This window comes from Mauremys reevesii, linkage group 6, assembly GCF_016161935.1.
Source record: "Mauremys reevesii isolate NIE-2019 linkage group 6, ASM1616193v1, whole genome shotgun sequence".
NCBI classification, from domain to species: Eukaryota; Metazoa; Chordata; order Testudines; family Geoemydidae; genus Mauremys; species Mauremys reevesii.
The window spans coordinates 20,795,777-20,821,006 of NC_052628.1; the positions used below are offsets into that span (position 1 = coordinate 20,795,777).

Below are 25,230 nucleotides of genomic sequence, written 5' to 3' on the forward strand. Positions count from 1 at the left end.
AGCTAAACTATATTTTCTCATCAGGCTTCTTTTAAAGCAATGGCTATTCCCTGATATGCTGCTTAATCTAAGCAGACCCCAATCACTAATAACAGATTTTGTCTCCCAGCCTACAAACAGCTTTGCTTTTCAGCACAAAAGATTAAACAAGAAAAAATAATGAGAGACAATCTTCAAAAACAAAATACATAAGGGGTCAAGGAAGAAGGCGTGTGGTTGTTGATTGCTTTGCGTATATAGCTCTAATGCTTTACCTTCACTGCCAGGGGTGCTGGAATAATGTTTATTGTGGGGGTGCTGATGATGGAAACCATGAATTTGGTGTTTGTTATTACTACTTCAAGCCAGAGGGTGCCACAGCACCCCTAGTTCCAGCAACTCTGCTCACCGCCAACTTTGTGCCTGCCGTGTTTCTCTTTGTCAGTATCATACTGTTGGCATTGGGCGCTAAAGCTTAATTCCATGGAACTGAAGATATGAGTATGAAAATGACAAGCTGAGAACAATCATTAGAAATAATTTGGGATGGATATGTAGCACCGCAGTGGTGGGCAGACACTTGAAACCATCAAATGAGCCAGGCAGCAATGAACTGGTTAGGATTTTCTGACAAAACATTTTTTTGTTGGAAAATGTTGATTCATCAAAACTGAAACTGTTCGCAGGAAAGGGTTGGTTTCAACAAATTTCTCAATTAAAAAATTCTTTGAAAAAAAGTTTTGAAATAGTCTAAATGTCCCATTTTGACATTTTCAAAATGAAAATTTAGTTTTCAAGTTCAAAATGACTTTCGTTTAAAATTTTAGGTAATTTATAATTATAGATAAATAAAGGTTAATTTTTTTAAGTTGAAAATGAAACAAAATATTTCCAAAATCTCATTGATTGACCCAATCAGAAAATAGTTTTGGATTTTTGGTTTGCAAAAATGTTTGAGATTCTGACATTTTGTCTCATTTTGGGATAGGAAAAGATTTCAAGATCTCAAAAATTCTCATGGGATGGGAAAACTGTTTCCTGTCCAGCTTTATCAAAGAGCAACTGAGCAATAGACAACAGTATGGTATGAAAATGCCACATTTACTCTTCAGGCAAGGGAAGAAAGGTTGTTTTTGCATTACACGTCATTAAATAGTTATCGTTCTTTGAAATTTTGTTTCCTTCTCTCTCAAAAATAGCTTATTACTACTCTTTTAAAAATTCCCATATAGCTAATTCTTCTTAAACTCTCACACTGGCTATTTGAGCTTGTCAAATTTTTTTTCCACTGGAAAATATCCTGTGGGAAAATGTCAATTTCAGCACAAAAAAAAATTGATCAGAAAAATTGAAATGGAAAAATTTGGTTTAAAATTGACATTTTGTAATGGTGAAAAAAATCTAGTTTTTAAAAATGTTGATTAAAACTGAAAATGCTGGTTTTAAATTTTTTTTAAATGAAAAATGTTATTTCAACATGTCAAACTGTTTTGATTAAAAATGTCAATGTTTTCCATGTTAAGATTTCCAATTTGAAAATGGTTGGAGTTTTCCCACTTTGTGAAAGTTTTCAGTATTTTGACTTTTCGTTCCAATTCAGATTCAGGAAAATAATTTTGAAATATCAAATTTTCCCATGGAAGGGAAAATTCTGATTTTTGAACTGTTTTCCTTTACTTGGAGGGAAATAGGATTGTAATTGTGGATAGTTTTGGACCCAATCCTGCTTCCATTGATTTCAGTGGGAATTACGGGCCTAATGCTGCCTCAACTGATGTTGGTGGGAATTTTTTGCCATTGGCCAAAATTTGCAAACCTGGGTAAACCTAAGTATCTCAAATTATATTTTTCTCTCCCTCTCTCTTTGTTCAACATTCATAGCACTCATTGGTTTTCTACTTTGGTTAGGACCAGGGTGTAAAACTTGCCTCTTTGTAAACTCTTTTACATTTACATGAGTTGTTTTTCTGAGACCTTAAAGTCTTCATATAGGGGGAGACTTTCAATGGGAAGTGGGCACCTAACTGCCCTCTGGACCTTTGAAAATCTGCCCCTTAACCCTTTCCTTTGACATTTTTCTCCAAAGTTTGTTCTCTTGTTTTCTACCTAGTTTTCATGTCATTTCTCTGTACTGTTCATATTTCTACCCATCCATACTTCTGTACAATGTTATTTATATATAGTATATATACTCCCATATCTATATACCTTCCCCATTATCAATCTGTATTTACCTGTTGTCTTATGTCTTATACTTAGACTGTAAACTCATTGGGTTGTGGATTGTCTTTTTGGTCTGTGTTAATACAGTGCCTAGCACAATAGAGTCCTGGTCCATGACTGGGGCTCCTAGGTGCTAGGGTGGTTCTAAAAGTAATAGACTACCAAAAAGCATATGACAGCATCCCACGTTTGCAGATCATTAAGACACTGAAAACACACAAGTTTCACCCAAAGATCATTTCCTTTCTGCAGCAATCTATGGGTAAGTGGAACACTCAACACTACCTGCAAGGGAGTTTTGCTGATGGAGTTCAAATTAAAAGGGGAAACTTTCAAGAGAAATCCTTATCACCAAAGTTGTTTGTGGTAGCGATGTTGCTGCTGACATGGATGGTCCAAGAGACAAACTGTGCTTATCATATCAACAAAGAGCAACAACCAGTTAGCCATTTGCTATCCATGGATGATCTGAAACTATGTGGACAGTCACAAAAGGGGATACAGAGATTGATGACATGTAGAAAAGTTTGGGGAAGACACAAAGCTACGGTTGGGTTGGCTAAATGTTTGTTGATGTCTGTAAAGAGGAGCAAACTGGTATAATCAGATGCCACACAAGTTAATGAAGGTACCATCCAAGATATCTCTCAGCATGGCTCCTACAAATACCTTGGAATCAGGGAACTATCAGAGTTACAACATAAAGAAGCGAAGAAAGATTATTGCACACAAAATAATCATTACTCTAAAGGACAAAACTCTACTCAAAGAATTTGATCCGAACCATTAATATGTGGGAGATACCAGTAATATGATACACTGCTGGAGTGATAAAATAGAATCAAAAGGAGAAGAAAAAATGTGATATCCAAATAAGAAAACTCCTGGAAATGCATAGAGCAATGAATATCAGTCAAGAGGGTCGCAGCATGTACATCTGATGGTGTGATGTAGTAAAAGGTTTGCCATCTGTGGAGAAAGCAATTGACAAAGAATATAACATGAACATATATGAGGAGTCAACCAGAGCAAAAGATCATCAGTTCATGATAACAAGCAATGGCCAAGCATGCATCCCAGCCCAAGGAAAGCATAAAAGAAAGGAGAATGCACCAAAGACTCAAAAGATTTATACATAAATCAATGCTTGCACTGTGGTGAAAAGAGCTCAAACCCATTAGTGATTGAAGATTAACAGAGTCATGGCTTATAGAAGGATACCTCAAAAGAGAGACAGAGAGCCTTACTGTGAGTACACAAGAGCAGTGCTTAAGGCTTAATTACATTCAAAACAAAATTGACCGGCAGAATTTTTCACTGAACTGCAGAATGTTTTCCAAAATGGAAGAGACAATGGAGTATGTGTTGAGCGCCTGTGTGAGCCTGGCTGGAAGAGAGTATCTGAACAGACACACAATGAGGTCACCAAGTGTCTGCATTGTAGCCTCTGTGGCAAATATGGATTTAAATGAACTATTTGGTATTCAACCACAAAAATGAAATTGTTTTAGAGAATGAAGAGGCTAAGATTTTAAGATTTGTGTGGCAATTGTCACAGACCGAATGGTGCAGGCAAACAGACTGGACATAATTGTAGAAAATAAGACAAACAAGACATTGTTAATTGATATTGCCATACCAGCAGACAGCAACATAAAAGAGAAAAAAGAAGAGAAGATGACAAAGTATGAAGAGCTCTGCCGTGAAGTGGAATGATTATGGAAAACTAGAACAAAGATGATCCCAGTGATTATTGATGATCCCTAAAGGTATGAATGAGCAGCTTAAGTACATGTTAGGCGTGCAAGATCTCATGATCAGTGACTTCCAGAAGCCATCTCTCTTAGGCACTGTGAGAATATTAAGGAAATTCAAATGAGAACGAATGCCTCTGAGCACTTAAATGCAGGAATTCTGTGGAGGGTTTAATAAAACTGCTGATTATTTAAACTTACAGCGTCAATTTGTGGTCAAGATTTATTGGTGACTTCTGGGCATAAATTTTAGACAGTAGCGTTCTCTTTTTTGTGCGTAAAGATCTTATATGCTATGAAAGCTATTTGTTAAAAAAACATGATATAATAATGAGGGATAATAATAATATATTTTAATATGCTTTGATAGGCAAAGGATTCTCAGGCTATATTGTAAACTTCCATACAGCAACACAAATGCCTTTCTTTTGTTGTCCTATAACCACAGAAAGAAATTCAGGAAATTAAGTTAACATAAGAATGGCCATACTGGGTCAGACTAAAGGTCCATCTAGCCCAGTATCCTGTCTTCTGACAGTGGCCAATGCCTTCCAGAGGGAAGGAACAGAACAGGTAATCATGAAGTGATCCATTCCCGGTCGCTCATCCCCAACTTCAGGCACACAGAGTTCTAAACAAGAAGCTGCATTATACCACACAGTGAGTTCTTACCTAAACAAATGTAAAAGGTGTGAACCTGGTTATCCTCCAGTACTTCATATTTAGAAAAATCATTCAGCCTTCTAACATCTTGGCCATCCTTATAACAAGTTACCTCTGATTTGGGATTGCCTGGAAATGTGGATACAAAAAAGTGAATAAAAATGTAGATAATAATTGAATGGTTTGTAATCCTGACAGGAGCTGGACAATGCAAACTGTGTCATCAGTAAATCTATCTGCTGCTATCTACATTTATGAGTATGTGTGAAGCATGTCAAACGGGGGCTTGGCTCCCTTGGGTAAGGATTATATTTTATTACGCTTCTACCCACAAACATGCAAATACATACAACACTCAAACAGCCACATCAGCAATGTAGTAACATCTTTTATTGCCCATTTTCTTGTCAACCATGCAAAACTGGTGATTAGATCTTTGTGTTCCATACTGATTTCTCTGTCAGGGAATTTATAAACAGTAGCTGGTTCCATACTATTGTGATTTTATTGCAAGTTTTATGATATTTGTTTTTTGAGGGGGTTTAAATTCCTAGCTTCTGGACTCATGTTCTTACCTGAAAAATATCAGCTTTTATTAAAAAAAGACACACATATTTCTAGCCTTCATGACGGTGGAGGAAGCTTGAAAATGTGAATCCCAAAGCTGCAAAAATCAGAAAAAAATACCCCTTCCCCCAAATTATTTTAAAAATTCTCCTGATTTTTAAGCCAATTTTGTTTTTTGGGTTCTGACACATGATTTTTGAATGCTTTTGGATGGCAGTACTACTACTAGCTGGCAGGTGGGGAGCAATTGGTCTGGTTGGCCAGAGGTCCAAGGAGTGCATTTAGAGCAACCTAGGATTTGTGTTATTTTGTGTTCCTACAGGGTTCTATACTGTGCAGCCATTGTAGGTGAAGTGCTGCTAGTCTCACCAGCAGATCTCTGGCTGGCAACTTGTTCTCCCCTCATTTTTTCTTGGACATATCACTTTTTCCTAAAGCGTTAAGAGTCTGTACAAACTGTCTGAGCAGAGAGGCATTGCCTGAATGCAGGGGGATGATGAGACATGAACGCCTGGTGAGAAGTTTGATCTGTTTTGACTCATGTTAGCTAACACCGTGTCACACTGTCCAGTGAACAGGATGAGTAGATGATCATCTCTCTATCTTGCACATGCAGGACCTGATAATCTACTGCCTTGCAGTCATTTACACCTGTGCAAAATTAGTGTAACATTGCCAGATCATGATGATAGTCACTGGGTCCCCTATTATAGGGCTGGAAGTTGAAGCCAGGAGCACTGCCAGATTTTTTGGGGCCCTAGGCGGTGGAAGGTCCTGCCCCCAAAATGGCACCCCTGACAGAAGGTCCTGCCCCTGAAATACTGCCGATGACCGGGGCGACCGAAGATCCGGCTCCTGTGGTCGCCGCCCCCCAAATGTTAGCGCCCTAGGCAACTGCCTAGGTCGCCTCATAGGTTGCGCTGGCCTTGGTTGAAGCTAGACAATTTCAGACTGGAAACAAGGTGCAAATTTTTAACAGTCAGGGTAAGTAACCATTGGAACAATTTACCAAGGGTTGTGGTGGATTTTCTATCAGTGGTAATTTTTAAATCCTGCCTGGATGTTTTTCTAAAAGATAGGCTCTTGTCCTGGAGGGCAGGTGAACCCCACCTTTGGGGAGGCTAGCCCCCCATCTTCCCCCTTTTGCCCAAGGCCCCACCCCTACCCCATCCCTTCCATCTTCCCTTGCCCACTGGAGCCCCAAGCCCTTCCCCCCCACACTGCGGCTGGAGGAGCCCAGGCCAAACTGTTCTGTCCCTTGGGCCATGGCTAGCCAGAGCATCTGCCGAACCCCTGGGCCGGCCTGACCCCCAGCCTGGGCCACTGGCCAGCCCAAGCTCCAGGTCTCTGGCTGAAGCTGAACCCCCACTGGCTTCCGGGGAGAGGGGAGTGAGGAGGGATGTGGTGAGCAGTGGGCGAGACGGTCTTACAAGGCAGGGGCTTGTAGGTGAGGAGAGATGCGGTGAGCGGTGGGTGACCTTGTGGAGGAGAGGAGGTACACAGTGAGCAGCAGGGACCTCCAGAGAGGGTGCAGTGGAGGAGAGGAGGGACTCACCAGGCAGCAGGGAGGGCCTCAGAGAAGGGATGGAGCAGGGAAGGGACTAGGCAGACCCATGGCCCAGGCGTCCGACGGTGGGGCAGCAACTGCGCCAGGGGAGGCTAAGCGGGCCTGTTATACCCACCACCCATGGCTCTTGGTCAAATAAGAATTAATCCTGTGGCATCTTGTTATACAGAAGGTCAGACTAGATTATCACAGTGGTCCCTTCTGGCTTTGGAATCTCTGACAGTAGTGACCATGAGCCCCATTTAGGCAGTGTTTTTGCACCAAGGGTTTTAATCACTTTTCCAGCCCAGATTGCTGGAGTAGTAGCTGCAGACAGTTTGTCCCACACCCTGCCTGTAAGTTATAGGGAACAGAATCTTTCTAACCTCTACGCATTCTCTACTTTACAAACCCTATTAGCTCAGGTATTGTGAGGAATGAAATTCACCCAGAGAGAACAGATCACTAAACAGCTCCATTCATTTCACAGAATCATAGAAATATAGGTCTGGAAGGGACCTCAAGAGATTATCGAGTCCATCCCTCCACACTGAGGCAGGATCAAGTATATCTAGACCATCCTGACAGGTATTTGTTTAACCTGTTTTTAAAAATCTCCAATGACAGGAATTCCACAAGCTCCTTAGGTAACTTGTTCCAGTGCTTAATTATCCTTACAGTTAGAAAGTTTTCCCTAATATCTAACCTAAATCTCCCTTGCCACAAATTAAACTGATTACTACTTGTCCTACCCCTCAGGAGCACAATTATCCAGCATCCTCTTTATAACAACCTTTTACATTTTTCAAACTTTTAAATTTTCAAACTTTCCTCATAGGACGTATTTTCTAAACCTCTTATGTTTGTTGCTCACCTCTAGACTCTCTACTTTAACATCTTTCTTATAGTATGATGCTCAAAACTGCACACGGTACTCCACCTGAGGCCTCACCAGTTCCAAGTAGAGTGGAACAATGACCTCCAATTTCCTACATATGACACTTCTGTTAATACATCACAGAATGACATTTGCCCTTTTTTGTAATTATGTCACATTGTTGACTCATATTCAATCCGTTTTCCACTATAACCCCCAGATTCTTTTGTGCAGTACTGCTGCCTAAACAGTTATTCCCATTTTGTATTTGTGGATTTGATTTTTCCTTTTTAACTGCAGTACTTTGCACTTGTCTTTATTGAATTTCATCTTATGGGGTTCAGACCAATTCTCCAGTTTATCAAGATCATTTTGAATTTTAATCCTGTCCTTCAAAGTGCTTTCAACTCCTCCCAGCTTGGAGTCATGTGTGCATACTCTCCATTCCATCATCCAAGTTGTTCATGAAAATTTTGAATAGTGTTGGTCTCAGGACAGACCCTACAGGACCTAAGTTCCCATTAACCTGAGATCCTTCCAATTGTTAATATTAATTGTGTTAAGCACCTGGTCACAGTTAATCTTCTTAGGGTATGTCTTCACTACCCACCGGATTATCGGGCAGTGATCTATCCAGCGGGGATTGATTTATTGCGTCTAGTCTAGACACGATAAATCGACCCTTGAGCGCTCTCCCATCGACTCCTGTACTCCAGCGCCACAAGAGGCGCAAGCAGAGTTGACGGGGGAGCGTCAGCAGTCAACTCACCATGGTGAAGACACCATGGTAAATTGATCTAAGTACGTCAATTTCAGCTATGTTATTCATGTAGCTGAAGTTGCGTAACTGAGATCGATCCTCCCCTCCCCAGTGTAGACCAGGGCTTAGTGAAGACTGAAGCAAAATAGCCATTAAACACTTCAGCCTCCTCTTTGTCATCTGTTATTTGCTCTCCTTCTTCATTAAATAATGGACATACACTTTTCTTTGTCTTGTTTTTACTTCCAATCTAATGTATTTACAGAATATCTTCTTGCTGCCTTTTATCTCCCTTGCTAGTTGTAACATATTTCATGCCAAAGGCTGGTCTACACTGTGGGGGGCGGGTATCGATCTAAGATACGCAACTTCAGCTATGTGAATAGCGTAGCTGAAGTCAAAGTATCTTAGATCGATTTACCTCAGGTCCTCACGGCATGGGATCGATGTCTGTGGCTCCCCATGTCGACTCCGCTACGTGTCAACAGCAGCGCATTCGGGGATCAATATATCGCGTCTAGATGAGACGCGATATATCGATCCCTGAAAAATCGATTGCTACCCGCCGATATGGCAGGTAGTCTGGACGTACCCTTAGCCTTTATGATATTGTCCATGATTTTTCCGCATACAATTGAACAGTGATATCTTTCTAAATCATGCACAAGTCTTTATCTACATAAAATTATAAAGGCTTTTTTAAAAAAAATGTAATGCTAACATCCCCTGGGTGGATTGTCAGCAGCAGGAATCAAACCAGGGACCTTTTGAACTTAATATCAGTCACTGTTGCTTGAGCTAAAGGACACCTCTCACTTAATCAGTGCTATAGCAGGCTTGTCAAGTTCTAGCTGGCCTAGCCACCACTAGCGGGGGACAGAGTGCCATGCCTAGCAGGCATAGGTTACACTTATCATATTTGATCTGAGATATATTTATTAGATTAGTAGACATTGAAGATTATCAGATATTTCATAGGTAAGTCAGACATTGACTTCCCAAGCTGTATCAGAGAATGGCAAAGTGAATAGAAAATAAGGTGAGCTCTTCAAAAACAACTGAGTCCATCATGATTTTGTGACACATGAACCTGAATGTAAAAAACCTGAAACTCCTTTGTCTCCTTTACTGTCCACTTTCCCTGTAAACCTTTTTACTTTCTCCATAATTCCCTGAAATGATAGACATTTAAAAGTGACAATCGCAAGTAATTTAGCCTAACAAATTTAGTTGCTTTGTTCTATCCATGCCTTTCTGCAGGTCAACAATAATGGCTTACTGAAACAGAGAATTTATACAGCACATAGAGCTGTGTATTTCCAGCCGTGATGAATAACTTGAAATTATCACCTTAAATATTTCTTTTCAAGAACTACACTTATGTACCAACTCTTCTCAAAATTCATCCATCTACTAATTGTTGTAGCTATACAATGTTTTTAAAGGTACACTTTTATTATTAGTTGTATTACAGTGGAGCATAGAAGCCCTAACTGAGATCAAGGCCTCAGTGTATAAACATATAGTGCAGTGTTTCTCAATTTGCGCCCACGGGCCGCATGCGGCCCAATTAGCACACAGCTGCAGTCCAGCTGAGTGCTAAAGCACGGCGGGGAAAAGGGATAGGGCTGCCATGCAGTTGGGTCCAGGGTCGGGGCTGCTGCCCGTCCCTACACAGCAAGGTCCAGAGTCGCGGCTACTGCTTGACCCTGCACAGCAGGGTCAGAGGTAGAGTTGGATTGGGTCTGCTGCCTGGCCCCACACAACAAGGTCTGGGATCGGGGCTGCTACCTGGCCCCACACAGCAAGGTCTGGGGTCAGAGCTGCCACTCGGCCCCACACAGCAGGGATCAGGTTAGTGGTAGGGTTGGGTTGGGGTTGCCGCCTGGCCCTGCACAACAGGGTCCGGGGTCCCTGCCGCCCAGCCCCACCACCGGGACTCTGCTACTGGCCCCACTCTGTCGAGGGGTCTCTGGTTGGGGAGCTCTGGACATAGTGGTGTGTGGAGGGGTGCTGTGGTTCTCAACGCATATACGGCCAACAATGATTGATAGGCTAAGAACCACTGATATAGTAAGAGGCAATCTCTGCCCTGAAGAGCTTACAAGCTAAATATACAAGTATGAGAGAATGGAAGTATTATTATCCCCATTATACAGATGGGAAACTGAGGCACAGAAAGATTAAGTGACTTGGTAACTTTAAAACTACATCTCCCCTTTATTATATTACTACAGATGTTTAAAACTAAGCAGTCTTCACAAGGTGGGGAACAAGAGATGTAAAGTAAACTTATTTTCAAAGATGAATGTACTCCTGAGATATAAGGTGTCAAAATGGAAGAGACAACTTGAAACCAACTTTTAAACATAAATATCAATAATAAGTGCCATCAGAATAGTTCTTGGAACACAAGCATTGCTCCACTCTCCTCCTAAGGTGCAGCTTTCAACAGTAGAACTGTATGATAAATTGATTTTTTATTTTGTGGGAAATGCCACAATCTTGAAATTTGTTCCCATTCTGAAATAGAGCAAAAGCAAAATACTTTGAAATTTCTCACAAAACAAAATTCTGAAAAAACATTAGTTTGGGATCAACCAAAATATTTTGTTCCAATAAACTCAAAAAGTTTCATTCTGATTATAACTTTTTATATAACATAATGTAATAATATATACATAATTGAAATGCAAAGTCACTTTGAAACTGAACATTAAATAGTTCCATTGAAAAAAGGTTGGAAAAGAATGTTTTGACATTATCAAAATGCTTTCTGCTGATCAGTATTTTCCAACAGAAAAATGTTCCATTGGAAAATTTCCTACCAGCTGTACTCATCAGTACAGGAAGATTTTACCCCCAGAATGCAGTAAGGTTCCGGCATTCCTCAGAGCTATCACCTTTTAAATGGTAAATAAGATCTCCCAGGCAACAAAAACTAGACCCTTGTTGGATCTGTCAGGATTGAGCACCTTCAGCTGAACCTGAGAACTAGCCAAGTCAGTCACCAGGCTGATTAATGGGCTCATCTGGGTGGAAGGGAGCCAGCAGGCCTGCTTTTAAGATCAGCGGCAGCAGTGGGTTGCTAGCTCCTTGATACTTCTGTCTGCAACTGCAGTAATCCTCTACTCCCAACCCCATCCCCTGCCCAAGTCTTATTTGGTTCCTGACTCTGGCTCCAACCCTTTGCTTGGTTCCCTGGTTTCTAGCTCCTAGCCCCCCTCAGTCTGGTTCTAAACCACTAAGCCAGACTGCTGGCACCTGGACTCCTGTCACTATGCACTTAAATTTTGTTCTGAATGCTGAATTCAGATAAACAACATGAAAAATACTTTTATTAAACCAAAGATTATATGGCAGTTTGCAGAGTCTGATCTTAGATGGGTTAAATTAAAAGTTTAGATAGTTCCTGCCCCTAGGAGTTTACACTCTTATGGTTTTATGTGTGTACACTGCCTAGCGCAATGGGTCACGGTCTACAATTGGGGTCCCTAGGCACTACTGTAATACAAATAATAAATCACAATATTATCTTAATGGGATTGTGATCAAACTAAAAATCCAAAGTAGTATATTTTTAGAATGCTTAATACTCACTATACTAACATTTTATTAAGTCAATGAAATGTGTTCCAGACAGCTGTTTTTAAATTGCTAACATTTGCACCAAAATGTTCTCCTCCATAATCATGTTAATTTTATATATGCATAGCACTTTGCTTCCCAATAGACAATTATTCCTGTATGGTAATTAGCAATGCTTGTGGCATATAAATCATTTTCCAGCAAACCCTTCCTGCAGTGTCTATATTCAACACAAGGCCTAGTACAAAGGAATCACCAGAACTAGGATTAATCACTTAGTCGTGACAGGAATAAATGATTGTCTATGCTTTAATTAAAGAAGACTAATGTAAAGTAAGCAATCACAGCAGCAGCCGTTAATGCTGATCCTGTCTTAATCTATTTTTAAATGTTTATCAAGTAACACTCTCAACACATGCAATTTCTTGAGTCTAGTTTTATAGATATCTGCTAACAAAATTATCATATTTTCTCAGAGTTTTCACGTAGTGAGTAGGAATAATGCAATAGGCAAAGAATGCAATATTTACTTAGAAAGGAAGTATTGAATATCTCTGCCCATCTAGTATAGATACGCTTTTCAGGGCATGAACCTTGTCTTTTTATGCATTTTGGAAAGCTCCTTTGTCCCACTGAAATCAAAGGGAATTTTACTTGGGTCAGGACTTTGGGAGTTGGCCCAAAATATTGGGAAAAATAAAAAGTGCTTAGCAAAATTTAGCAAGCTAAACAGAAATGACTAAACATTAGCACAAGCAAACAACAAACAACAGTTCCTGTATTTAAGCAATATAAACTACTGTACAAATGGATTCCACAAAGAATAAATATGCTCCGCATTTCTGGTTTGTTTTTTTTATGACCACATGCTCTATTTTAGCAACCTCAAGTAAACAACCGAATGTCTGAAACTGTAAATGCATGTACTTACACTTGGGGTTCTATGACAAGGCCAGGCTGGTGGCTTGATCCTATGGTATAAGAAAATTTTACAAATAGAGTATCTGTTTGATCCACAGTGCTGCAGGTAGTTGAAAATTTCAGTGTTGGTTGGCTGTGTCTGATCATAATGCAGTGTGTCTTTTTAAGAGAGTCTATTTCATCACACCACAGCAGGTGCCTCTTCCCTGGGTAATTTTGGAAGGAGAGTAGTGGCAAGGCAAGGAATTTCCCCATGCACTTCAGTAAGAGCAGGACTTGATCTTAAGTTTTCATACTAAGATACTGGGTTGCTTTTAGAGTCTCTTAAGCATGTCCTTAAGTGCTTTGCTAAGTTTGGATGCTTAAAAGTTAAGCACATATGTAGAGGCTTTGCTGACCCACAAAAGTGTCCCTAGTCTGTGATGAATCCATAGAGGTTTTTATGTGATGTAGGTGGCATTGATGTCAATGAGCTCACTCAGAAACTGTGGTAGGTTAAATTGGAGGAGTTAGTAAATTGAGAAAACTCCAGGGACTTGCTGTTTCAAGTTAAAAAGGACAAAACAGCTGCTGCAAGTGTTCACATTCATATAAAACTGAACATCTATACATTTACCAATAACAAGTGGGCTGAAGAAAGCAGAGGGGGTCTGGTGAATTTTAACAATCACAAAAAATTCAGACCCTTCAAATGAAATGATTAACTGATACATTATTTTGTGAATCTGGCCCCAATCCTGCGATGAGTGCCACAAAGGCAGACCCTGTCCCTAGGAGGAGCCCAGTGGAATTTGATGAGGCTCCACATTGCCTTTGGGCTCTGGATAGAGTTGAGAGGCTTGTTTCTGTGCCCATTTTATTCTTGACTATTCTGCTGACACTACTGCTGTGACTCTGACTACAGATAGGTCTAACTGGCCTCCAGGAGGTGTCCCACAATGCCCAATCTGACCGCTTTGGTCAGCAGTTTGAACTTCACTTCCTTGCAGCTAGGTAAATAACCATCTGCCCCTCCCCCTTAGAAGGCCTGGGAATTTTTGAAATTACATTTCCTGTTGCCTCAGCATGGAGAGGTCTCATCGCATCTTGACCATGGCAGGTTATCGCAGCAAACGCTGTCCTGCTTGGACCACTGTGGAGTTGTTGTATCAGATAAGTATATGCAGAGAGGAGGCTGTGCAGTCGCAGCTGTGCTTGAGCCATAGGAATTTTGATACCTACAGGCAGATCTCTCGAGGCTTGTGCAAAAGGGCTATGATCAGCAAACGCTACAGTGCAGAGTGAAGATAAAGGAGCTAAGGCAGGCATACCATAAGGTGAGGAAGGCAAGCCGTCGCTCCGGTGCTGCACCTGAGACCTGCTGGTTCTATAAGGAGCTGGATGTTATCCTCTGTGGCTGTCCCACCTCCACTGCCAAGAGCCCAGTGGATACTTAGGCGGGCCTGGAGGTGGCGGAAAGAGGACCTTACCCAGAGGACGAAGTCATTGATGAAGAGGTGGAGTTAGACAACAATGTGGAGCTCCCAGTGGGGTTGCCTGGTGGGGCAGGCAGCCAGGAACTGTTCAGCACTCTGGAGGTGTCTAGCCAGTCCCAGCAGTTGCTCTCTGTCAAGCAAGAAGCAGGAGAGGAGATATCTGGTAAGTGGCTGTGGTTTGTGTAGTTCAGAAGTGGGTTCAGGGTATAGAAATGTACAAGGCTGGCTGTGTTTCTGTGTGCTAGACATTTGCCCATGCAGCTAATCATTACGGTGGAACAGGGTGTTGATGCATACCGAGATCTCACGGGAATCCTCTTGAGAGATCTCTAGGAAAGTTTCCTGGAAGTACGCAGCAATCCTCTGCCGAAAATTCCTTGGCAGAGCTGCTTTGTTCCCTCCCCCAGTGTAGGAAACTTTCCCGCGACATTCGGCAATCACTTGTGCAGGGACCAAAGCGGCACACATGTGAGCAGCGTAGGGACCAGAGTGGAAACCACAAGCGTGTAGTAGATGTACCCTTGCTTCCCTGCTTACCCTCAGCTTACCCCCGCCTGTGGGGTCATTGTAACAGTGCAGGAGAATTTTAGAAATTTTTCCCTAGTCGGTTGCACCGCAACCCTTGCAGAGTGCTCTTTTCCCCATGTAGAGCACCCACCTCCCATCCAACACTCACCATGCTCTGGGTGTTGGCTGAGATGTGTGCTTGCCAAGGGTCCATGAGAAAGTGATTGTTATGTTACCAGAGGTGTATTTTACTGAAATGTTTCAATGCTATGCGTGAACTTAACAATCATGTTTCTGTGCATTGTTCCTTGGGCTTCAGCAGATGTAACCTCCAGGAACACCCCCCACACACTGGCTGAGCGTTGCCGCCAGATAAGAAAGTGCCCTAGATGAAGCAAAGAAGGCATGTTCCGGGAGGTACTGCACTTCTCCAGTGCAGAGAAAAGGGAACTCAAGGAGTGGAGTGAAGCAGAAAGACAGGAAAAGAAAATCAGGAGTTTGTAAAGGACACTACTGAGCAGATGATTAAAGTCATGGAGGAGCAAATGCAGATGCTGAAGTCCTTAATAATGCTACAGACTGAGCAGATGCGTGCCCGCCCTCTCCTGCAGCACATTCAGAACTCTTTTACATGCCCCCGCAAATTCCACCCACACAGTGCTTTCCTGGACTTCTTGGTTTTCCCTTCAGACCACCCCCTTGGACAACTTTCAAAATGACAGCTGGACCTATGCACAGCTCTGAAAGTCTGCCCTTTCCTGGTACCTCATTTCCCACCAAGCATCGTTGTGTGTGTGTTTCTTATTTAATAAAAGCAAAGTTTTTGAACAGTAATTCATCTTCATTTGTTTCCTACAAATTGAGATAGCCGCCACTACCAATACATACACAGTATAATCATTAGCTTACTGGAATGTAAGGCCCCAAATGTCACCATTGTTTCTTAGTAAAACTACATGTAATTTAACATTGCAACACCAATCAGAGATATACATTACTAGTTCTCATTTTCAAAGCGTTGCCTCAAAGCCTCCCTGATTTGAATTGCCCCCCTCTGGGCCCCTCTGATAGCCCTGGTATCTGGCTACTCAAAATCAGCAGCCAAGTGGTCTGCCTCAACACTCCACCTCTGAGCAAACCTTTCACCCTTAGCTTCACAAAGTTTATTCAGTGTACAACATGCGGCTATGACCCTGGGACTATTATCCTCATTGAGGTCTAACATGCCGTAAAGGCATTGCCAGCACGCCTTTAATCTGCCAAAGGCACATTCCACTGTCATCCGGCATCTACTTGGCCTGTTGTAGAACTGCTCCTTACTGCTGTCCAGCTTTTCCATGTAAGGTTTCATGAACCACAGCTATACAGGGTATGCCGGGTCTCCCAGGATCACTGTTGGCATTTTAACATTCCTCACTAATCTTCTGGTCTGGAAAGAAAGTCCCCGCTTGTAGCTTTCTATACAGGCCAGTGTTCCTGAAGATGCCTGTGTCATGCACTTTCCCAGACCAGCCTACACTGATGTCAGTGAAACACCCATGGTGATCCATAAGCGCCTGCAACATCACAGAGAAATACACCTTCCTATTGATGTACTCCATTGCAAGGTGGTCTGGTGCCAAAATTGGAACGTGTGCCATCTATTGCCCCTCTATTCTTAGGGAAACACATTTCTCAAAAGCCGTCCACAATTTCATGCGCATTTCCCAGAGTCACAGTCCTTCGTAGCAAGATGTGATTAATTGCCCTGCACACTTGCATTAACGGAGCCCCAATGGTCAACTTCATGACTCAAAATTGATTTGTGACTGTCCGGTAGCAGTCTGGAGTCGCCTGCTTCCACACAGCTATTGCCATGCGCTTCTTTACTGATAGGGTATGTCTCATTCTGGTGTCCTTGTACCGTAGTGCTGGGGCGAGTGCCACACACAGTTCCAGGAAGGTGGCTTTCCGCATCCAAAAGTTCTGTAGCCACTGCTCATCATCCCAGACGTGCATGACTATATGATCCCACCATTCAGTGCGACGGTCCCTGCAACTGTTCTGTGAATGCCAAAAGCAATCTAAACTTGTTTCTATCCATGTCACACAGAATGTCAAGCAACTGGGAGTCTTCTTCAGTTAGGAACTTTGTGATTAACTGCACTGCCATCTGCGATGTCTTCATGACAGTTATCAGAGCATAGGAGAGCAGTGCAAAATTCGTCCCTTCTTACAAAGATGCCTGGGTGCACAGCAAACAAGGGCCATTGAAAAATGTAGTGAAAGAAAGAATGCTGGGACAGAAAGCAATGCATCATAGCACATTGAGCCCAGTCCTGAGATGCACTGCAATCCGCTCCACCTTCCCACAACACCTAGCAGCAGCAGGTGTCGAGCTGGACTGTGGGATAGGTACCCACAATGCATTTCTCACACAGTCAATGATACTGCCCCAACTGTGGATGCCCTCTGCCAACAGAGGGAGTGAGTGTGAACATGACATGCCAATTATTATTATAGCAATTTTTGAGTGTCGACATCTAGTAGTGTAAACAAGGCCTAAATCAGGCACTTAGGTAAGCTAGGTAGCTAAGTATGTAGCTAGTTCTGTCTCAGGATGCCTCAGCTTTGTGTAAAACCTAGGCTGGAGTCTCTGATAATCTTTTTCTTGGTTGTTCCATAAGCATGGTCCAAAGGGAATGTTAACTGGAACTTACAACTGCCATCAAGGGTGTCAATTAGTATCAACTGGGGCAGTTATTTTTGTGATCACGTCAATCATTGCTCAATAGAGACTGGACTGAGACATATCAAACTCACTTCAAGGCCACCAAGGAGCTGTCAGGTAGTAAAGACTTTCATACGCTGCTCCTCATTAACTATATTTTACAGGATGGTGTCTGAAGATAGACAATTTAGAAAAAATAACTTTTAGATGAAGGGATAACACAATAAACAATTTTGAAAGCAACCTACTGCAAATATTAATCATATGGACTGTAATTAACCACAATGTATAATGAAGTCCTCCTCCTCAGCAGATATTTGCATATGAATGTACCTTAATATCATGGATGAAATCCAGGCTACATTAACTTTAATTAATTTAATTTCATCCCAGGGTGTCTTCACTAGAAGAGGGAAAAAAGGATCTAAAAACTGAAGGTTCTGCTTAAGCTTCTTTTACAGGGGAAGAATACTGGGGGAATGAAGGGCACAGCTGGAAGTGATAAAGCACTGAAACCAACAAAAACCTAAAGTGCTAGCATTATACATCCTATAACAGCCAGTCACAGGCATGGGCACACTGCCCCTATTTATGAAAGGTGCTCTATTATAATGCTCACCCTTTCTCAGAGTGGTCATTGCTGCACATGCTATTGCTAAAGAGAACACAAACACCATCAAGTAGGAGAGAAATGCCAATAATCAGTAAAACAACATGCAGGAAAAATTCCCACAATCTTACATAAATCTGGAGGTTAATAAAGAGGGTTTTAAAGCGTCAGTTTTAATTATCTATTGGTTAAGTGTCTGCAATGATCTTGGCATGGTACAAGACACACAGGTGGAGGCATTTGGATATCCAGATGATCGGGTTAGCTTGGAAATTAAAAACATTTTTTAACTGAGGACACCTTCTGCAAAAGATTCCAGGGTTGGTGCCTGAAATTAGACATCCTAAGGGGAGGTTTTCAAAGGAACAAATGGCAATTAGGGCCCTATCTCCCATTGACAGTAATTGGGAGTTAGCCACTTAGTTGCCATTTGTCCCTTTGAAAATCTCTGTAAACATATATTTAGGCATCTAAGTAAAAGTGGTTTGGTTTTCAGGGGAGTAAAGGTGCTGGGTATACTCAACTGTCTCCTTGGTTACAGCACATGACTGGGAAGGCTCCTGTGCTCTATTCCTGGCTTAGATCATTACATGTAACCAGCAAGTCAAGGCACTTGTCATGTCTTTGCCTCAGTTTAACATGTCACATTGGTTTAAAAAGAGGTGCCAGGTGGCTTATAAACCACATAGACTCATAGACTTTAAGGTCAGAAGGGACCATTATGATCATCTAGTCTGACCTCCTGCACAAAGCAGGCCACAGAATCTTACCCATCCATTTCTATAACAAACCCCTAACCTATGTCTGAGTTATTGAAGTCTTCAAATTGTGGTTTGAAGACCTCAAGCTGCAGAGAATCCTCCAGCAAGCGACCCGTGCCCCATGCTGCAGAGGAAGGTGAAAAACCTCCAGGGCCTCTGCCAATCTGACCCAGAGGAAAATTCCTTCCCGACCCCAAATATGGCGATCAGTTAAACTCTGAGCATGTGGGCAAGACTCAACTGCCAGCACCCAGGAAAGAATTCTCTGTAGTAACTCAGATCCCATCCCATCTAACATCCCATCACAGATCACTGGGCATACTTATCTGCTGATAAACAAAAATCAATTGCCAAAATTAGGCTATCCCATCATACCATCCCTTCCATAAACTTATCAAGCTTAGTCTTAAAGCCAGATATGTCTTTTGCCCCCACTACTCCCCTTGGAAGACTGTTCCAGAACTTCACTCCTCTAATGGTTAGAAACCTTCGTCTAATTTCAAGTCTAAACTTCCTAGTGTCCAATTTATACCCATTTTGTTTTGTGTCCACATTGGTACTAAGCTTAAATAATTCCTCTCCCTCCCTAATATTAATCCCTCTGATATATTTATAAAGAGCAAGCATATCCCCCCTCAACCTTCTTTTGGTTAGGCTAAACAAGCCAAGCTCTTTGAGTCTCCTTTCATAAGACAGGTTTTCCATTCCTCGGATCATCCTAGTAGCCTGTCTCTGAACCTGTTCCAGTTTGAATTCATTTTTCTTAAACATGGGAGACCAGAACTGCACACAGTATTCCAGATGAGGTCTCACCAGTGCCTTATATAACGGTACTAACAGCTCCTTATCTTTGCTGGAAATACCTCGCCTGATGCATCCTAAAACCACATTAGCTTTTTTAACGGCCATATCACATTGGCGGCATGCGCTCCTGAGACAGAAAGTAATATTGAAGAACAAAGTATTGCTATTTAACAATTCAATTATCTTGCTTTCTGATTAGTAGTGTTTCAAGAAAAACAAAATGTGAACAAATAAGAATCAGAGTACACAGCGTTGGCTAAAATCATCCAATTTGAGTGCCTACAGTTAGCAATCTAAGTACACATTTAGGCACCTCAATAGGTGGCCTGATTTTCATAGGTGCTAGATACCAGTTAAAGTCAATGGGAGCTGCAGGTGCTGCTAGGGATCTTTGAAAATCAGGCTACTTATTTAGGTGACTAACTTTAGGCACACAAGTTTGAAAACTTGATAATTGATTGAAATAGATGGTAAAATACAGAGAATGTATTTTTAAGTGATTGAAACAAATGACAGGCAATCTATATTGATACACATCCTCTGGGCAGCCTCTGCCAGTGGGTCTCCCCGGCATCCAGAATTCAACTTAACGTGTGGCTAAACTCATGTTTAACTGCTAGTCACCTGTCATAAAAGTGAAGCCCAAGTAGTGTAAATGGTTTATTGTCTGAAATATAAAGCTAATTTTGCCTGTTTTAGACCAGGTTGACTCTCCCCTTTCTGTTTCATTTTTCATCACAAAGCCTTGCCCCATGTCTAGGTACTGTCAAATTCATCATGACAAAGGGCAGGGCCAGTAGCTGCTTTTATTTGCAGCAGGCCTAAGCAGAGCAGGAATGGGGACATAGATGCATCTGTGCTTGCCTCCCACCCTCAACATTTGCTTCTAGGCTTTTATTGTTTCCTAATGAGCATAACAAAAACTTTGATGGTTTCATTACTTCCCTTTAACTTGTTAGAACAGCTGAAGTTTTCATTCACAGATTGAAATTACAGCCTAATGTTTCTAGAATCAAAAACCTTCCAAATACATATTTATGTAAGTTTCACCCAGATGTAGGCACTGTTCCCTGTTGGTAGGTCTGGGAGTTTCAAAGCTGTCCCTGGAGCTTGGCCTGAGGGATGCCAGGCCTTCCCAACTATCAGTCTAATGATCCATACTCCATCTGGTGGGGAGGGTCTCTGACTACTAATTAGCTACTACAATAATTTAGCAACTTGCTGGCTTGTGTAATAGTGAGAGGGGTTGGGACCTGGAGGTGAGCAAGGCCCTGTGGCAGGCTCAGGCTGAGGTGAAATGGATGGGTACAGTGAGTGGGGAGCCAGTCCAGGGTCTGGTTCAACTGAGGTGAGTGGTTGTGAGGGAGCCATAGCAGGGTGATGCTTTAGAAAGGGACAGGCCAGGACAGGTTGAAAGAGTGGGGCAGTCATGGCATGGTGAGACTGAGAGAGGGGCTGTGGGGAGCTGGCCCAGTATATGTGGGTGGGAGGCACAGCCGGGTGAGGATCACGATAAGGGGATTTGGGGGGCTGGCACAGAGACCAGGTAGTCATGCAGGGAAAGGGAGATGAGGGCAAGTGCTGAGGCAGGGCTGGCATAGGGAGTGGAGGGAACAGCACGGTCAAGCTGAGGTGAGATGGGGGGGCCACAAGGGAGAACCACGGTAGGATCAGCCTCTCATAGGGGCAGCATTGGGCAGGGCTGGCACAGATATGGGGGCGCTTCAGGCTCAGGCACCAAGGTGTGTGGGAGTCTGGTTAGGCTGGGGCACAGAGCCGAAGGGCCTGACAGAGTAAAGAGGAGCCTCAGCCCGGGCAGGTTTGAGTGAGGAGAGGGGCTGGCCCAGGGAACGGGGGCGTCGCGGCGGGCGGGGATAGAGGAGACCCAGCCGCTCCCTGCCCGCCCGGCGGGTTGTTGCTCGGGCGGGAATCCCCGACTCGCTCCTTCCGGGTGCAGGCGCCGCCTCCGCTCCGTTCCCGGAGCGTGAGGCGCTGGGGAGGTTCAAAACGCTCCCGGGGCCGCTCGCTGCGGTCTCTGCTCCTCACTATGTCGGTCTCGCCCGCGGCCCCGCTGGGGTCGCTGCCCCTTAACCGGCTCGGGGAGCCGCTGCTCCGGCGGCTCAGTGGCGTGCTGGACCGCGCAGCTCCGGGCAGGGGCTGGAGAGACTTGGCGCAGCGAGCCGGGAGCCACGGCAGGGTCAAGCTGAGGTGAGGGCAGCGGCAGCCCCGGGGGGGCGCTGAGGCAGCGGGGGGCAGGAGCGGTGGGGTGCCTGGCGCGAGGGAGCCCGGGCGAGTCGGGACAGTGGGTCTGGCGCCAGGCGGGGGAGAGGCACATGGGGCAGGCTCAGGTGAAAGGAGCAGCCGGCGGGAGCCTGGCACAAGCAGTGGGAGCGCCCCCGGGGGTCAGGTGAGGCTGTGGCTGGGGGTCCTGGCACAGAGAGGGGAGCGCCCCTGGGGGTCAGGTGAGGCTGTGGCTGGGGGTCCTGGCACAAGCAGTGGGAGAGCCCCCGGGGGTCAGGTGAGGCTGTGGCTGGGGGTCCTGGCACAGGGAGGGGAGCACCCCCGAGGGTCAGGTGAGGCTGTGGCTGGGGGTCCTGGCACAGGGAGGGGAGTGCCCCTGGGGGTCAGGTGAAGGGGGTGTGTTAGGATTCTTTCCCCACTCTGAACTCTGGGGTACAGATGTGAGGACCTGCATGAAAGACCCCTGAAGCTTATATTTACCAGCTTAGGTTAAAACTTTACCAAGGAAGGCACAAATTTGTTTCCTTGCCTTAGTATCACTGCCGCCACCAAGTGATTTAAACAAACATTCAGGGAGGGCCACTTGAAGCCCTACTTTTGCCAAATATGTTCCCAAGCCCCTACACCCCCTTTCCTGGGGAGGCTTGAGAATAATATCCTCACCAATTGGTACAGGTGAACACAGACCCAAACACTTGGATTTTAAGAACAGGTTCTTAAAAGAAGAATTTTAATTAAAGAAAAGGTAAAAGAATCACCTCTGTAAAATCAGGATGGTAAGTACTTTACAGAATAACAAAAGACTTAAGAACACAGAGGATTTCCCCTCTAGGCAAAACCTTGAAGTTACAAAAACAGGGATAAACATCCCTCTTAGCACAGGGAAAATTCACAAGCTAAAACAAAAGATAATCAAACACATTTATTTTCTGCTATTACTTACTTTTTCGGCAAGACTAGATGCTTAGTTCAGATATAGTTTAGGGAGACGTATTTTCCCCTTCCCTGTTTCCTGGCTGGCTCAGAGAGAGACAGACCAAAACCTTCCCCCATAGATTTGAAAGTATCTTCTCCCCTTATTGGTCCTTTTGGTCAGGAGTCACCCAGTTTATCTGAGCTTCTTAATGCTTTACAGGTAAAAGAAAAATTAACCCTTTGCAGGGTAAAGAGGTATTTTATGCTACCTGTAGCTATATGTTTATGACAGGTGGCTGGGGGTCCTAGCACAGGCAGTGGGAGAGCCCTGGGGGGGGGTCAGGTGGGGGGGTGGCTGGGAGCCTGGCACAGGGTGCGGAGAGCCATGGGGGTCAGGTGAGGGGGTGGCTGGGGACTCTGGCACAAGCAGTGGGAAAGCCCTGGGGTGTCAGGGGAGGGTATGGCTGGGGGCCCTGGCACAAGCAGTGGGAAAGCCCTGGGGTGTCAGGGGAGGGTATGGCTGGGGGCCCTGGCACAAGCAGTGGGAGAGCTGCTGCTGGGGCAATGTCACCTCAAGGAAGAGACTTTAGAGCATGTAGTGAGGAAGCCACAGCATTGTCTGATGAATGCTCAGGCAAGGAGTGCCTGGCATGCACACTTGGGGTGCTTTAGCAGTGACAGGTGCAGATTCTCAGTAGGTTCCTAGCTGAGTGCAGGGGTGGGCAGCTGGTACAGGGAGCAATTTAAGGATCCATGCAAGGCTTGACACAGAGACATAAGCCAATTTGGGGCAAGTGGACCACGTGAGCAACAGATTTGGTGTATGCAACATGTGGTGATGATCTGTTGTGATGGGATGCACTGTCTTATTGGTTTCATTCTTGTGGCAAAAATGCCCACTGTTCTTATTCTGTAAGGTAGATGAATTGTTCTCGTGAATTGTTCTCTATTATGCCTTTGCAGTTTGGCAAAGGAGTTTAATGATGTAACTGCTTTGCAGAATAAGTAACCCTACAGTCTTAAGTGGTGTGTCTCCTGTTTTTACAGAGACAACAGGAGGACAAACATGAAAATTGTTGCAAGGGAAAAAATATACTCATACAAATTGGTCTGTTGTGTATTCTTCCTGCCAGGATGTGTTCACGCTCCTCTGCTGCTGAAGTTTATTGAATCTTGCATTATATTAGTGTCCTTTTTTTCCTAAGAGTATAAAAACCCTTTCTCATCACAACCTTATCAATTAATCTGTAGCAAGTACATGGTAATTAAATAAAGGGGTTCTAAACAGACCTTTCTTGTGGTGACATATGACTTCATGTTTTTCCAAAACTTTGATCCTTTCCTAATTCTTCACATGTTGAGACTATCCAGAAAAGGTTATAATACTTAGTTCTGTGATTAGAAGCTCTGAAGGCTTAAGACTGAAGTTTTAATGCATAGATCTCTACATCTGAAATTACAGATTGGCAATGAAGTGTAGATTCATCGAGTTTAAGGTCAGAAGGGACCTTTGTGATCATCTAGTCTGACCTTCTGCACATTGCAGGCCACAGAACCTCACCCACCCCTAACCTCTGGTTGAGTTACTGAAGTCCTCAAATCATGGTTTAAAGACTTAGTTACAGAGCATTCACCATTTGCACTAGTTTAAACCTCCAAGTGACCCATGCTGCAGAGGAAGGCAAACTCTCAGACCCCCACCCATGGTCTCAGCCAATCTGACCTGGGGGAAATTCCTTCCTGACCCAAATATGGTGATCAGTTAGATCCTGGGCACATGGGCAAGACCCACTAGGCAAATGTCTAATATTTAATCTTTCTTACACTATAGCAGTACATCAGTGAAGAAAGCATCATATCTGGAATAAATTGCCTAGGGAGGTTGTGGCATTTCCATCTCTGGAGATATTTAAGAGTAGGTTAGATAAATGTCTATCAGGGATGGTCTAGACAGTATTTGGTCCTGCCATGAGGGCAGGGGACTAGACTCGATGACCTCTTGAGGTCCCTTCCAGTCCTAGAATCTATGAAATAGTGTCTTCCTGGAACCACAGTTTAAATCCTGCTATTGGTGACTCATTGTTTATTGCTTCTGAAGTAGTCACACTGTAAATGGAAAGGTTTTTGCAAAGGTATTTGGTTTTTCAGAAGAGAGAGTGAAAACAGAAGTCCTACCTACAAGTGTAGGAGTCTACCCAGTGTATTGAGTAGAATTGCCATTCACACAAATATCCTTTGTGTGGCATGCAGTTCACCTTCATTTCAGGCAGCTTAATTAAAGTGGTGGTGTATGATTTGTATACAGTTGTCATGTGTTTTGAAATCCTTT

General features: G+C 43.5%; 1 protein-coding gene and 1 long non-coding RNA gene across 4 annotated transcripts in view; one reads left to right on the forward strand and one right to left on the reverse strand.

Annotated features, from left to right (window-relative positions):
* Window positions 1-3,003: 3,003 nt before the first annotated feature.
* Window positions 3,004-14,458, reverse strand: LOC120407543. Its single transcript, XR_005600097.1, has 3 exons — window positions 12,889-14,458; window positions 4,629-4,748; window positions 3,004-3,171 (listed from the first exon to the last, which is right to left on the reverse strand). It is a non-coding gene; the product is annotated as an uncharacterized LOC120407543 (long non-coding RNA).
* A 7,235-nt stretch (window positions 14,459-21,693) lies between these two features.
* MALT1 (MALT1 paracaspase) overlaps window positions 21,694-25,230 on the forward strand; it is a 72,355-nt gene continuing 68,818 nt past the window's right edge. The window contains exon 1 of one of the 3 annotated variants that reach the window (XM_039543206.1): window positions 21,694-21,953. In XM_039543206.1, the coding sequence (XP_039399140.1) occupies window positions 21,793-21,953 (161 nt within the window). In that variant the 5' untranslated portion in view covers window positions 21,694-21,792. The remainder of the gene's footprint in view (window positions 21,954-25,230) is intronic. The other 2 variants (XM_039543203.1, XM_039543204.1) reach the window with 2 other exon arrangements.